The sequence below is a fragment of the Ascidia mentula genome, chromosome 4 (assembly GCF_947561715.1).
Source record: "Ascidia mentula chromosome 4, kaAscMent1.1, whole genome shotgun sequence".
NCBI lineage: Eukaryota > Metazoa > Chordata > Ascidiacea > Phlebobranchia > Ascidiidae > Ascidia > Ascidia mentula.
In genome coordinates, this window is record NC_138569.1 from 6,078,304 (window position 1) to 6,092,348 (window position 14,045).

A 14,045-nucleotide genomic window follows, 5' to 3' on the forward strand; every position below is an offset into this window, starting at 1 on the left:
CAAAAGTTATACAGAAAATCAGAGTGGAACTGCTGACCCTATACTTCCCTTTCAAACTGCATTGACACTATGGATAATTTTGTTTAAAGATAGCTGTCCGCATAAGTGTATTGAAGCGACAGGGCAATAATAATTAAACACTTGCATAAGAAAACAGATGGCACAGTAAAAATGCAAAACATGTGGGCTTTACTTTTCCATGCAAGCCGGCTTTGGCAACTTGATATTCGCTCTCTTGCTGAGAAATTCAACAATCCATATCTGCAAATTGCCAAACAATGTTATTTACATTTGTATGAAGAATAATGGTCTATTATACAATCGTGCGCTGTATTTTCTATATGTTTAATAGTATACACAGAAATACTACGTGGTGTATGCGGAACTATCCACATCCACATTAAAACAGCATTCTGAGAACAAAAAGACTGGCCCATACTGTTGTTAACATTGTCATGTTTTTGTTCTCAGAATTATGAGCAAATCCGTTAGTATAGTGTTCCTAAAAAAGCATTGATTCGACACCAAGAAGCATATTTCTAAATTATAAGGTTCGAACATTTCATTTCAAATATACACACACAATAGTGCACACACAAATACACCAAACAAAAAGTACCTAACCGCAGGTTACCTGTAACCAGCATGGAATGAAAGAAAGCGGAATAAAAAATCTCTTGGCTTGATCTCCAATCACGTATCGCTCTCTCGGATACCTGGCAGTTAGAGCGTGAACCATCGCATCTACCACCATATCGAGGTCTTCACTGGCTTCATCGATATATCGCATTTGTTGTTCCAAGCCTGACATTGCAAGATTTATTTCATTGCGTTTGAGGGAAATAGTGGAAATACAACCAAGTGTATGGATTGCGATTGGTTTGCATAAAATTTGAAACATTTTTGTACAAATTTTTAAGTCATTGAAAAGTTTGCAGTTTTTTTGATACAAACACCACATTGTAAAAAAAAATTCACCAACTTTGATTCATATATTCTTCTCCGTAGGCTTCTTTTATGTCCTTTGGTAGCGTTTTCCATCTTTCGCGGTTACTTGCCTCAAAGATATCCGATATGTTGTTGATTTTAAACATGACTGGTTCGATCGTGTGTACGGTGATATTAAAAGCACGAGCCTCCTTACTGTTGTGCACAATAGCGTTAACAAGGATCGTTTACCGTTATAAAGTTCATTTGAGTTAAGAATTTAAAGATAAGGTGTTTTTTAAAACATTTTTGCAAAATTGCGTGATTTCACAAAATTATAGGTCAAGTAGTGAGGTTATCCGGGGTCAATGTTTGAATTCAACCATTTTTCGAGAAATTAACAACTCCAGTATTATAATGCAAGGAGCAAATTACACGCTAAAATTAATTTGCATGCTCTTCCAATAAATTACCTTAATCCGTCCGAAAAGCCCTCCATGGCGAAATTGGAAACCACGTGTGGCGTTGCATTTGTGGCGAATCGACCAGCGAAACTAGACATATTCACTATTCTTCCTGCGAAAAACGCACAAGTTTTCCATCCGGCGACTATAGCATAAGCCGACATGATACATTAACCTTCTCTGCCCTTCCGAATAAACGGGAATAGACTCAGCGTGGTGTCAATGGCGCCGAAGATGTTAACGCCGAAGACGCGTTGATAATCTTCACGCGTGTGCCATTCAAACGTTAGAGCAGGGTTTAATATCGAGGCGTTGTTAACGATTCCCCATAAAGCTGCAAAAAACACGTCTTCTTAAACGTATCAGATGTTAACGACTTTATATTTCAAGCAATTTATGTTCGTCAAGTGGCAGTTTACGATGTAAAATTTAAAAAAGTGTAAATCGGCTTGAGTGTAATCGAACATTCTGTTTCACGCACGTTTGTCACCCAAGACCTTTTGCACTAAACGAGTGGCATGTTTAATGTCGTTGGTTCTGGCGACGTCAACCTTGATAGCCGTGAGTCTGCTGCTGCACTGGTCCCTCAACTCTGCAACTGATGAATCTGAAGTACATCCAGCAAATACGTGCAGGCCCTGCAAAGTCATAATCTGCATTTAGTAACTTAAATTGTATTATGGTATCCATAAACATTATAATTGTTTTTGTGGTAATGCACACAGATACTTTAGGACCTTACTTCTGGAAAACAAGTATATACACTTAAGTTAAACAGGTGTATTTTATATCAAAATTTATAGTACTTTTCAATATGTATTTTACCAGCTTGTCTAATCGGACTGCCAGCAAGCGACCGAAACCACTGTCACATCCTGCAATGAAACACATACTTGATCACTGGTGATTAAAAATCTTGGATTAATTAAATACAAACACATCACTTGGGCTTACCTGTTATAAACACATACTTTTCGTGAAGTTTTCCTATATTGAAGCTTCCAGCAATTTTGTACATCAAAAAGGAGAGAACCACGATGCAAAGTAAATAAAACAGCAGACTGTCCAGCCAAACCATTTTTCACATAATATCCTGCTGCTAGACAAACACCTAAAATCAGGACAAAACAAATTTAATCATTTTGTGTAGACCAAGACCTACTGAAAACAATAAAATATCATAGTTTTAATACAATCACACTAATATTTTGCAGCTGATACAACAGTTGTAACAGTTTTTAAATACAGGGTAGCTTTACTTCTGGAAAACACCTTAAGGTAGACCTATTATACAAACAATAAAATGTTTTATCATACAACTTACATAGCTAATTTCAAGAAAAATCATGCCGTTAACTAGAAAAACAAGAAAGTGACATGAAATTGTTGATAATACTTCTATGCTTTACGAAAATCACTGTAATCCGTGTCAACGCGATGAAGAACTTCAGCATATGTATAACCTTGTCATGATGAGCTGCAAACGTCAACATTTGCTTCATGTTTACTCAACCGTTAAATTTACGTCCAATCAAACGTAAAAAAATAAAATAAAATACATTTCTTGTTATACTGTGATAAAATTTGACAAATAATTTCCGACAAAAATAATTTATTCGAAAATGTTTATTTGGTAAAATAACATTGACGCAAAAACATTTATACGTTTTAATGTTATCCACTAATTGGCGTTACAAATTGTAACCATGGCGATAATAAAACCACCCAGCCGTATACTACACGCAAGTTGTATTGTTGTCTTCTTTTTGTTAATTGTTGTGTATTTGGAAGCATTGTTGGTACGAGTTTTACAATCAAATAGACAATAGGTGCGTGAGATTAATAACCATGATAAAAGTCGCTACTTATGAAGGAAGCTTAGAAAATTTGTATATATTTGAAGAGAAAGACAAAGGTATGATTCGATAATGACTGGACATAAAACACTCAGTCATTCATCTTAACTAACTTCACCAACAACAGTATTATGTGGTGATGTAATTCCAAAGCAACCATAGCTTCGTGCACCATCATGTAGAATTTTTCATACAGAACAGTTTTGTGCAATAGAAAAAAGGCAGTGCAATTAAACAGGAGCTCAAATTCATTGTAGATTTAAATTTGTGTGCAAGTCATTTTGGCAATCACAAAATGATTTTTTAAATACATCTGTTTTACATATCAATTTTGTGTCTTTTCATTATCATTATTGCAAGTAATTTATCATAAATTTGTGTCCAGTTTGTGCCTATGTAGCTCATTGTATGTCATCAGTAATTCAGGAACATCATCATCATGTTTATGGACTGTAAGTGAGTGCATGTACTGCTTTACCGTGCTATATTGCTTTTGCTACACCAATCAAAATTTGAAGTGTGATCATTGTAGTTTTTAAACATATTTTTACCATGTGCTAAAATTACTTGTTTAAATACGAATAGTGTTAAATTTTTAAGATACGTAATGGTAAAATGTTTGACATATTGAAAGTGCGTGCAACGTTTAACAAAATATAGTAGTAGAAGTGTGACAAAACAATTCACTATCTAGTGCTATCCTATGTCATTCAACAAACGCGTATACTTGTTGGGCAACAAACTATTTGTTGGTTAAATTCTAGAACCTAATCCTGTTTTCATATAATTCTGCATGAAGTAATTAGTGGTGATACTGTCTAGTATTTGTAGTTTTACTTTGTGTTGTTGTTGTTGTTGTTTGCCTTGAAGTGTATCTTCATAGTTCCAGGCTAAGCATCCCCAGTAGAGTTTACCAATCTTAAATTACAGTTGAAGATCCCGACAAGAAAGCAGTTTCTTTTGGAACAACATTAGACAGAGGTTTGTTTCCACATGTTTGTGCTCCAGACAGAACTGGAAATGAACTTTACCCACTTAGAGGCGCTCCAGACAGAGGACCAGGGCGCTACAATAATGCTGAGGTTTGATTTTTTTGTTGATTGTTATGAAACTAATATGTGTACAGTCAACTCTTAACCATAAAACCTCACTAAACTGACACAAAAATACCAGAAACATATATATATATATTTTATATTTATGAATTGGCTTTATTATTTTTAAATTTATTGAACTTCATACCCTGCTACCTGTAATTCACATTATCTGATTGTATTTGATTGTGCATTTTCGTCTGTAGGTAAGCAGCTTTACTTACAACCTAGACAAATGGATTTGCAGCAGAAGAGGTTACACATGTGGATCACGAACTGAGCCAAGATTCAGAAAGGTCAGACAATAAGTCTACTTAAGCAATTTCTTTACTAATATACAACTACACCTAGTTCAGAGTTATTCACTATTTAAAAGGCTGTTAATTTGATATGCAGTGTGAAAGTGGCTCAAAAGCGCTGACTAAATTCTTTACAAAAAGTATTGTCACAGCGCCAAGTCAAGTGAAATCCTAATCCTGTGGTTGTTAAGGTGCACCAAATTGTAACACCAAGCCCAACTCAGTATCAAACCAACTGGACCAACAGAGTTAAGCCCAAGCCAGCATACAAACCATTTGAAACTTCCGACATTCGTTTTAAGCAGCTTGAGCAGGATCCAATGATCACACCAGGGTAATATACATGTATAGGGATGTCCATTTGCAGTTTATGAGGTTTGTGCTTGCTTGAAGGCCAGGAATTTATGAACATGATGTGCCCCGAAACAGACAAGTAAAATGGCCACAGCAATTTGGAGCACCCATTACTCCAATCCAACCAAATCGAATGCGGAGAACTTTGAAAACTGAGGTTATGTGGCTTTAACATTTGATTGCTAATTTTCCAGACAACTGAATTGAACTTGATACATTTTTTGCAGTTGCTTGGCGACAAGGAGTTCAAAAAGTTTAGGAACAGAGTGGCATATTTTCGATTATATTTTGAATGAAAATTGTAATATTTATGCATTAGAAGTTTGAACTTGTGTTGTGAAATATGACAATACTTAGTTTTCTTAAATTGTGAAGCAACGTTACTGACTGACATTTTGTGTTATGACTTTGTAATCATGGACTAAACATATTACTTTAACTGCCTCTAGTTGCCTTGTAAAAAGTTATACATCCTAATTGTATGTCTGATCATAAAACATATACCCTTGGTTGTCACATTAAAACCTTTTTAAACTTTGGCTACATGTTCTTACTAACTGAAAGTTTAGTTTGGTGCATTTAAAGATTACGAATGTGGTTTTCATTTAAACTTTAGTTTTTATTTGTCAGCAAAAGTTTTTCCAAACCTGAATAAACCCAACTTTTGAATGATGGAGTTTCTTTGATATAAAAAGGAATATAAGCTGTTATAACGACAATTTACAGAATTTATATTTGAAACATGGGCAAAAAAGTCTTCCTGAAAACTGGAAAAAAATAATCTTTTGTTACAGCTTTCAAAATAAAAACATACCCAAGTTTTATAATATTCAATCCTAATTTGGCATTTTGACAAAATCTGCAATTTGTAAGTTCTAATTTTCTAAAATAATGCAAGTTTGAATTTATATATAAAAGTTGGCAAAAATAATGTGTATGTGACACAAAACAAGGAAAAGGGTAGTTTTTGCTGTGACAAATCTCAAAGTCTTTCTTTATTCCCCACTCTACCTTCTGTGCCTTCCTCTTGGTTCACCAAATTCAAATCTTTTCGTAAACCAAATCTCAGTTCTTATCAGTAAATTTTCCAAGGTCACTAAAAACTGAAGAGCTTTCCATTAGCATTGAACCATCAATAAGTTCCTCGTCGTCATCTAAAAACCAGCCTTCATCCACAGGTGAGTCACCGTCCTTATCTTCCTCTGTCAAAAAATACACTGTCATATACGGATGTAATGTGAAAATTTACCGTCATCTGTCATCGAAAAAAGTCACAGTTACCGTCATCTGTCATTGTAAAATCCTCCTCTTCCATGTCTTCATCCTGTGTTGTGTGTTCCTCTAAGGAAGTTCCTAAATCTGGCAACAGGAAAAAACATGCAAGAATTCTAATTGAAAACCATAACGATGCAAATAAAAAAGGAAGTTGTAATTGCAAAATATTTTAATTTTTTGAAGAAATTAGGACACTAAATATTATAAAAGACAAAAAAGTACAGTGCTTGAAATCTTTACAAAAAGATAAAACCCAAGACTAAAGGATTGAACTTTCAAGTCATCAATTTTTGTGTAAAAAACTTTTAAATGGTATTTTTGTCGAAATTCTAATTTTTTAATGAATTTTACATTTCTGCTATTTGAAGTATTTTATGTCTACCTGAGTTTTCATCATCGTCATCATCCATTTTATCTCCGCCATCTTCTTGTGCAGTTTTTTTGGCAGCAAGGCTCAATGCGGCATGTTTCTTTTTCCATACATTTTGAAAAGCGTCTTCCGATTTGGAAGAGTTGCCTTTTGTTTGTGCAATTGACCTTCACATGAAACACAGTCATGTATTCATGTAAATAGACTTCCAAAAAAAAAAAACATGAAACGAAACAGTACCTGCGAACATCCTCAGTTATGATTTCACGAACTTTAGTGGTAGTTTTTGGAAGAAGCCATCCATTTTCTTTTGTACACACAGCTTGGGAACAACTATTTATCATGTCTTGCACACCAGGCAACAGAACAAAACATGCCTGTAAAAGCTTTTTTATTATGCATATCGAAAAAGACATTGTATCATTTTCATAATTGCATTAAACCTACCATGTAGAACATTTGTCGATTAGGGGGTAATCTGCCTGCTCTGTGCACAAATACCGCTTCCTACAAAGAAAAAATCTTAAAATGGTTATTTCTTGTGTTTGGATTTTCGATAAACAATTTACCAAAAATAATAACCAAGAACTATTTCTTATCGAAAGCATTTCTGCCCTCATGACAACTTCCATCACAAGATACTAATCATTTACAAATAATAGCTGCATCTATGCACCAGACAGTGATTCCAAGGTGTTTTTTTTTGTGGCAATGGAGACTTTTTCATAAAGGTATCAATTTAGTGAAACCTACATAAAACTCACAGTGGAAGCTTTTGTAACCAACTAAGTTGTGCATTTCTTTCAATAAAAACTGGGTGTGACCAGCAGGTAAAAAGGATCAACCAAAATCTCAAAAACAGGGAGCAAAGCACAAAATATACATGATTTTTTTTTGCGAAGACTGATGCTTTTGCTAGTGACAGACCCCCTGGAACCATATCACAAACTCCAGGTTGGGAACCACTACCAAAGAATAGGTAAAAATAGCATTCAATGCATTAGATCAACCACAAAAAAACACTAACAGATATTTCTTTATCTCCTGAGGTGATGTTAGCAGCAGTGGATGGTTCTTGGCCCTCATTTTTCTGTGCTTCTGCGCTTGCACTTTCGGCACGTAAAGTTGCCAGAGCAGATTCTTTTGATGAGGCGTTAGGTTTTGATCTTGGCATCAGGTTTGGCAATTTGTAAGTTAGTGCACTTCGTTTTGGTTTTATGGGAAGATCAGACGTATGCATTCCTATTAAATACATTGCTTTCTAGATGCACCCAATTATGTTTTCATATTTGTTTTGGAAATTACAACAGTGCACAAAATGATTTTTAAGCACAATGCAAAAAAGTCAAGAACCTCTTTTTAGTCTGAAGTCAATTAACTGAAACTGTTTGGCATCTGGGTGTAGTTTAGGGTCATAACCAAAGCGAATCCATAATGATCTCCATGGGCCTGTGACTGAATAATATGCAGCCAACGGAAGAATAGATTTTAGTTCTTTGCGAAGATTCATTTTGTAATGAAGAGCATTCTTGGACCACACAGGTTGTTGTTCAAAAAGCTGAAAATGATTGCCTTTGTAAACATTTCGTTACTTGACACATAAAATTTAAGTGCCCAAAATATGAATAAGATAAATAAGTAAATCATAAGTCTTCAAGCAGTGTAACTGACTGCAGGTAATTTGATAATGAAAATTTGCTCAGAAAGTCAGAGCGAAAAACCCAAATTTTGTAACATAAGATAAATTGATAAAACAATTATATACATTAGAAATAACAGTTAACTTGAGTCATCAACGTTCCCTGTAGTCAAACCTTTATAATTTCCTTCTTTTTCTCTTCCAATTGGTTTTGGTTTGCTTGAAAATGTGTGACAGCACCTGGAAGTGGTTTTTCAGGCACTTTATCCTCATACTTCACAAGTACAGCATTGCAAAACCTGTGTGGTCGAGCTACGCCAATCTTTGAGGATGGCTCAGTGGTGACAGATCTAATGAAAAATTTACAGTCAACGGCTTTTCACACAGCATAAGTAAAATACATGCCACAAAAAGCATTCAGCGGTGTATTTTTTTGCTTAATAAACAGTCGTATTATGCTTTTTGCAATCTTTTAAAAAAAGCAACAACTCTATACTTCTCAATAGAATTGCCTCACTTGTACAAGTTGAGGCTGTTTTTATACAAATAATCTTGAGGAGTGTCCAGTCTTGTAAATATGGGTGGTGGTATAAACAAGGGCGCTTCTCTCAATATTGTACTGCCATCCTTTACCAAGTCTTGCACTTTTAAGTAAGGAGTCAAGTTGGTGAAGTCACCAGATTCCTCATCCTTTTTCAATGGCAGAAATTGATAATCACACATGGTCTTAAACCTAAAAGTACGATGTTGTTGAGATGTCATTCCAAACTTTTTTGGTTTTTTTTAAACATTTTGTGTCAGTAATTACTCAGACCCAAAACAATACAAGCTGGATTTGCATCTGGTTATCTCAATATCCATTCTTGGTGGTTTGCAATGTGCATATGACATTTTTTCTGACTAGCATTGGTTGCATGGACTAACATTGTTGTATATTAATGTATCAGTAGCTTTTTTTGCAGGGATTACCCCCAAAATTTTGCAAATGTGTGTGGAGGATATATCCAACATTTGTTTTCTTATCAGGCCTTAATAAAACAACAGCTTGTAAGGAAAAGCCATTTTATCACCGGTGGTTCAAATCACAAATTTGATTGCCACCGAAAACAAAATTAAACTTACTTGTATACCACACTTATGTTGCCACATATTGACTGTTCATATTTGACTTCCTCCTTTTGGTTTTTACCACTTTTTCGCCTGTACTTGCACACTCTGTAATAAGTATTGCACAAAGGTAAGTTTGACAAAATTGCACCTTTTGCTGAAAAAGAAAAATATACTTCAAGAGTAAAGATGTGCTCTGAATTCGGTCTGCGCAAACCGACTTGCAAACAGGATCATTGGGCCGGAAATGCAGGTCTAGTCTCTTTGTGGGATCATTGTACACCTAGGAGACATATTAAAAAGTTTTGTTATTCGAGTGGAGGATTTTTTCAGCGATCATTAATTGCAAGGGCAATTCCTCTGCGCACGACATTTTTTTAAACCTGGCATATGAGTCTATTATAAAATAGCTTGGATTGCATTAGGTTTCCACATAGCTTGCTTTTACACCTTAGATGTTAATTCACCAGACAAATACCCACACTTTCTACGTGTGCCTGTCCACCCAAGGTATTCAGCATCTTCGTTTCATTCTTTACTATTCCCGGATATTCAACGCAAACAAAACCAGTTTCTTCGTCAAAGGGTAGGTTCAGATTGATTTCGTCGCCCATTGCAAATTGTGTGTGGTTGGGACTTACTATAGTTCCCTGCGGCGAGTCTAGTGTACAATTATACGTACCTACGTTTCATTTAATGACAACAACAAACCTAACTTCGAAGTTTCAAAAGGAAAATGTCGTGGGGGAAAGTCCCTTTTGTGTTGCTACAGCCATGCGTCCATAGAAATCAAGGTCAGTTCACAGCATTAAAATCTTACAGAAACGTATAGTTTGCGATCACACTTGCGCAAGATCGCAAGTTTTCATTTGAATGGCTTTAACGAGAAACATATACCCCGATGTCAGCACAAAAACGTTACCAACTACATTTTTTATTTTTAGTTGGCCTTACTTTCTCTGTACTTATGCCAGCAATGCACACAAATACAAAACAAGGCAGTGTATTTTGGACAAAAACAAATATATGTCACAAGGGCGCTGGTGTGGGAACACCCAGTAACGCCTGCGATTTAGGGGATGACGGCTTCTCGGCGGTGGGCGCAGGGGCTTGCAGTGTGGCAACTTTCTCTTTAAGTGCAGAGTGCAATTGTGTGACTTGTTCGGTTACCTGCACAAGGTACGTAATGTCATAGTAGTAAGAACCACAATGATCTTTTTGCAAACCTTAGTTGATTTTGGTTCCAGTTTCGCTAGGACGGTTTTTAGTCTGGATGCAGAAAGTTTGTGACATACACTTGTCACAAAGCGCAGCATTTGTCGGTGTTGTGTATCCCTATATAAAACATAATGCTCTTCATTTGAGGCCGCAGCTTTGATAATATACAGTATCAGAAAAATCTTTAAAATTAACTTTTTCAAGCTGGTTGGAGAACACTCATGAATGTTAAGATGTTGGAGAAAAAAGGGTTACACTTACTTTAAGGTTTTGTTTGTGAAAAGGAATTTGTTGAACAGCTGCAGACACAGGTTATCATCACACAGCAAATCAGCGTGGGTAGTTAAATGTGCAACCAAAGCATGCACAAAAACAGTGTCGTTTACACATTCCTTGCACGATTTTCCTGGTTTGATAATGCAAAAGTTACTAACACAACAGAAGTGAGATAAAAAAACATATAAAGCTATATACCTAAAATAGGCAAGGCTTCCAAAAGTTGACCTTTCTTTTTATGCTTTACCAAATACAGAGTAAACCACAACATCAAAATCCGACTAAGTTGATCTTTCACCAAAAATCTGTCAATACATATCAAGATATATAAAAAAATACACACAGTTATCTATAGGCAAATTATGAAAAGTAAATGTTCTTCTTATAAAATTGATTAGCTTGCTAAAAAAAGGACTTTGTACCACTATCTTACATTTCCAGTTCAATTAAAATACCTTGTACTGCACAATAAAGTCTTACTTGTTCACAAATGTAAGTGTTGGAGTTAAGTCAACCTCCTCAGCTGTTAAATCTTCAGTTGCCTAAAGTAAATTGGTTTAATTAAACCACATTGTGGCATTTCATAAACCAACCTTTTTTGCTTTTGACTTTTTCTTAATTTTTTGACCCGCTGGTTCTGTTGGTTTGTTTATGTCTGCAGCATCGGATTCAGGTTTACTTATACTTTTTACCTTACTTCTGGTTAAGTTTATTTGTTCGACTACCCCCAGGACCATCAGGCCAGGCACGAACTTGGACAAAATCTCTTCGTCAACTTTTGGTTCCTTGAATACCTGCCAACATTGTTTCAGGTATTGCTCACAACACTGAACATTGCTAGTGAGATAACTGGACAAATTAATGTGGGTAAATAAATATACATTATCTTGCCTGTTTTTTTATTATATCCCAAGCTGATTGTCCCAAAGCCAGCATTCTTATTAGCAATTTCAATTCTGTGCTGTCCTACATTAAAAAAAATTAACGAGGTGTCAGATAAATATAGTTCAATAGTGTTTCTTGAATACCCTTGGAAGCGTTTCTTTTGTGGAGAGATCTGGAACAATTTTCATCACACTCCACAACATTGTGTTCACAGCAAAAGGATCACATAAGATCATTGACAAATCACTGTATACATGGTAATTTAATTATTGAACATTGTTAAAAAAATCTGTAGAAAATCCCATATCTTGTTGCATAACTTTATGTTTGTAAAACACTTACCCCAAGACCTGTTCGTGTCCTTTGCGTACGCTGTCAAGAAATCCTTGTAATTCACGTGCCCGCTTAACATCCACATAGTGTTCTCGAATGCATGCATCCAAACACCAAGTGAATTTGTAGCAAGGATCAACAGAACATACTTCAGTCACCTGACAGGGTATTTAATTTTTATGTGTATGTATATAAACCTTCAATGAAAAATTTTGTACCGAACTAACTAAAAACTTTTTTCATATATGTTGTACATATATATTATAATTTAAACAGCAAAAAATACAAAATTGTGTGTTTATCATTCACCTCTAGGTCATGGAGTGCCATTAAGATTTCTGCACGTAGTGAACAGTAATGCACATTGTGGGTTTTCAAAAACAGAGTTCTTAAAAACTGTAGCACCATGTCATACAAACGTATATTCTTTCCTAAAAACAACACAAAGAATACACTAAACATGGCACCTAAGCATTATCACCATCTCTTACCAATCATGTCAGTTAAAGTTTTTACAACGTGGGCTTGACGGCGTACTTTAGGTGTGGGGCTAAAAAAGTTGTTTGCCACTGTGCATTCTGATGTTAGGAGTGAATCGCCTTTTTCCTGCAAACAACACATTATCAGTTTTCAGAAAAAAACAGAATTCAGAAAAAAATGGACAACTGCTTTATAGGTCAAAACACAAAGCTTAAAGGTGCACAATAGATCAATTTATCATGAGAAACGAGGTCAATAAAGCACTCAATACCCACTGTTTTCCTCGACAAAATGTTCAATTATTCTAAAGTCGGTACTATCTACTTCTTCAACACTTGGTGCTGCTTTAAGTAAAATAATACTACTTGCCTTAATATACTCTGTCAACAAAGGCAAAACCTCATCACCGAACATGGTTTGGTTTTTCTGCCAGATTTGCCTTTTGACTTTAATGGGACAGGCCTTGTACAGTTCTGGGTCATTTGTAAGTGCTGTGATGTACTTTTCAGTCACCTGCCATTAACAAATATACATGATTGTAAATCGCTGTACAGGTTGGGTATGAAACACGTACTTTAGGTAAACTTTTTAAAAGGCACATTGAAACGGGAAGCAAGGAGTCAATTTTGATCAAAGGAAAACTTTTTTCAAGAATCGCTTCCAGTTTTTCCGCAGCATTTTCCTGGTTGTCTTTGGAGATTTCTGCTATTCTGCTCAAAAGACGATCACGCAAAACTTCAAACACTGATTGGTGAAAGTCAATACGTTTTAAACCATGAAGATCTGTTGAAACGCAAGGTGATATTATTATTGTTAGTAGTATTTAACAAATAACAGAAAGTAATTTAGGTAAAATCCATACCAAGCAAAGGTAAAGCCGGTTGCAATGAAGGCAGCAAAATACTGTTTTCCTGTTGAAACTCTTCAATAGCCCCCAGTGGGTCTGTTGTGTTCGTTAAGGCCTCTTGCAAAAATACTTTGCCTGCGATTCCCATGTCTTCCAACGCCTTGGCCATGTTGAAGTACTTTAGATGCAGTATCTGTACACGCTCAACTGAGTTGCTACAAAACGTATCGATATTTTGATTTCTTACGTGGTTTTATCAAATACTGCCAGTGTTACAAAAGCAAATGATAACAAACAACAGAACAGACGAGGAACTATTGTCATTCTGGCAGAATCCAAATTTATTTTTCGAAAAATCAGTTCCGCATCATTAGGCAGCATTTCAGGATAAGGTTAAACCTACACAAATGAGTTTCTTTTGGGTTTATGTCATAGTATGAAACATAATTTTGAAAAATAATCAACTAGGCAACTATATCGCATTAATACCACAGCAAAAGTTCCAGATTTTCTATCACAATGACCTCAAACACGGGCCTTTTTACGATTTTCGCTTTACCGGTGACGTCACTTTCAATCAAGTGCCAAACCACTTTTCGCTCCCTAGAATTTTTTTTAAAT

At 35.5% G+C, this 14,045-nt stretch overlaps 4 protein-coding genes across 6 annotated transcripts; 1 reads left to right on the plus strand and 3 right to left on the minus strand.

The window, feature by feature from the left end:
- Positions 1-88: 88 nt before the first annotated feature.
- On the minus strand, positions 89-2,886 carry LOC145898911 (dehydrogenase/reductase SDR family member 9-like). Of its 2 annotated transcripts, none has more exons than XM_082987574.1 (9): positions 2,801-2,886; positions 2,346-2,502; positions 2,217-2,266; positions 1,873-2,029; positions 1,567-1,725; positions 1,401-1,503; positions 983-1,143; positions 635-804; positions 89-261 (listed from the first exon to the last, which is right to left on the minus strand). In XM_082987574.1, exons 2-9 carry the CDS (start codon positions 2,467-2,469, stop codon positions 190-192), a joined length of 996 nt encoding a protein of 331 aa, XP_082843700.1. In that variant the 5' UTR covers positions 2,470-2,502; positions 2,801-2,886; the 3' UTR covers positions 89-189. The 2 variants fall into 2 exon arrangements, with proteins under 2 accessions (XP_082843700.1, XP_082843699.1); XM_082987573.1 differs by having other exon boundaries at positions 2,716-2,854.
- A 281-nt stretch (positions 2,887-3,167) lies between these two features.
- LOC145897542 (ciliary microtubule-associated protein 3-like) lies at positions 3,168-5,664 on the plus strand. Of its 2 annotated transcripts, none has more exons than XM_082985874.1 (6): positions 3,168-3,306; positions 4,178-4,329; positions 4,548-4,637; positions 4,832-4,974; positions 5,034-5,151; positions 5,222-5,664. In XM_082985874.1, the coding sequence occupies exons 1-6, from the start codon at positions 3,240-3,242 to the stop codon at positions 5,288-5,290; spliced, it is 639 nt and encodes a 212-aa protein (XP_082842000.1). In that variant the 5' UTR covers positions 3,168-3,239; the 3' UTR covers positions 5,291-5,664. The 2 variants fall into 2 exon arrangements, with proteins under 2 accessions (XP_082842000.1, XP_082842001.1); XM_082985875.1 differs by lacking the exon at positions 3,168-3,306 and adding an exon at positions 3,332-3,699.
- Positions 5,665-5,812: 148 nt separating this feature from the next.
- LOC145897541 (general transcription factor 3C polypeptide 5-like) lies at positions 5,813-10,102 on the minus strand. The gene is made up of 12 exons (XM_082985873.1): positions 9,868-10,102; positions 9,562-9,668; positions 9,401-9,493; positions 8,796-9,011; positions 8,454-8,628; positions 7,993-8,197; positions 7,667-7,881; positions 7,087-7,146; positions 6,880-7,016; positions 6,652-6,806; positions 6,276-6,353; positions 5,813-6,196 (listed from the first exon to the last, which is right to left on the minus strand). Exons 1-12 carry the CDS (start codon positions 9,997-9,999, stop codon positions 6,060-6,062), a joined length of 1,710 nt encoding a protein of 569 aa, XP_082841999.1. The 5' UTR covers positions 10,000-10,102; the 3' UTR covers positions 5,813-6,059.
- A 276-nt stretch (positions 10,103-10,378) lies between these two features.
- On the minus strand, positions 10,379-13,723 carry LOC145897580 (negative elongation factor B-like). The gene is made up of 14 exons (XM_082985931.1): positions 13,440-13,723; positions 13,152-13,360; positions 12,947-13,090; positions 12,589-12,703; positions 12,407-12,528; positions 12,107-12,255; positions 11,908-12,010; positions 11,771-11,845; positions 11,473-11,673; positions 11,360-11,421; positions 11,078-11,184; positions 10,865-11,009; positions 10,612-10,720; positions 10,379-10,555 (listed from the first exon to the last, which is right to left on the minus strand). The coding sequence occupies exons 1-14, from the start codon at positions 13,591-13,593 to the stop codon at positions 10,415-10,417; spliced, it is 1,836 nt and encodes a 611-aa protein (XP_082842057.1). The 5' UTR covers positions 13,594-13,723; the 3' UTR covers positions 10,379-10,414.
- Between the last annotated feature and the right edge of the window lie 322 nt (positions 13,724-14,045).

Excerpts from the sequence above, each read along its gene's own strand:
- LOC145898911 (XM_082987574.1), bottom strand. The coding sequence starts at position 2,469 with ATGGTTTGGCTGGACAGTCTGCTGTTTTATTTACTTTGCATCGTGGTT. Across the intron at positions 1,144-1,400 it reads GGCTTTTCGGACGGATTAAG|TAAGGAGGCTCGTGCTTTTA; the intron begins GTAATTTATTGG and ends TGTGCACAACAG. Across the intron at positions 805-982 it reads AGAAGAATATATGAATCAAA|GCTTGGAACAACAAATGCGA; the intron begins GTTGGTGAATTT and ends TTGCAATGTCAG.
- LOC145897542 (XM_082985874.1), top strand. The coding sequence starts at position 3,240 with ATGATAAAAGTCGCTACTTATGAAGGAAGCTTAGAAAATTTGTATATA. Across the intron at positions 4,638-4,831 it reads CTGAGCCAAGATTCAGAAAG|GTGCACCAAATTGTAACACC; the intron begins GTCAGACAATAA and ends GTGGTTGTTAAG. Across the intron at positions 4,975-5,033 it reads GATCCAATGATCACACCAGG|GCCAGGAATTTATGAACATG; the intron begins GTAATATACATG and ends GCTTGCTTGAAG.
- LOC145897541 (XM_082985873.1), bottom strand. The coding sequence starts at position 9,999 with ATGGGCGACGAAATCAATCTGAACCTACCCTTTGACGAAGAAACTGGT. Across the intron at positions 9,669-9,867 it reads GACAGGCACACGTAGAAAGT|GTGTACAATGATCCCACAAA; the intron begins GTGGGTATTTGT and ends TATGTCTCCTAG. Across the intron at positions 7,017-7,086 it reads ATCGACAAATGTTCTACATG|GCATGTTTTGTTCTGTTGCC; the intron begins GTAGGTTTAATG and ends AAGCTTTTACAG.
- LOC145897580 (XM_082985931.1), bottom strand. The coding sequence starts at position 13,593 with ATGGCCAAGGCGTTGGAAGACATGGGAATCGCAGGCAAAGTATTTTTG. Across the intron at positions 13,091-13,151 it reads TTTTAAAAAGTTTACCTAAA|GTGACTGAAAAGTACATCAC; the intron begins GTACGTGTTTCA and ends TGTTAATGGCAG. Across the intron at positions 11,674-11,770 it reads GGGATATAATAAAAAAACAG|GTATTCAAGGAACCAAAAGT; the intron begins GCAAGATAATGT and ends CAATGTTGGCAG.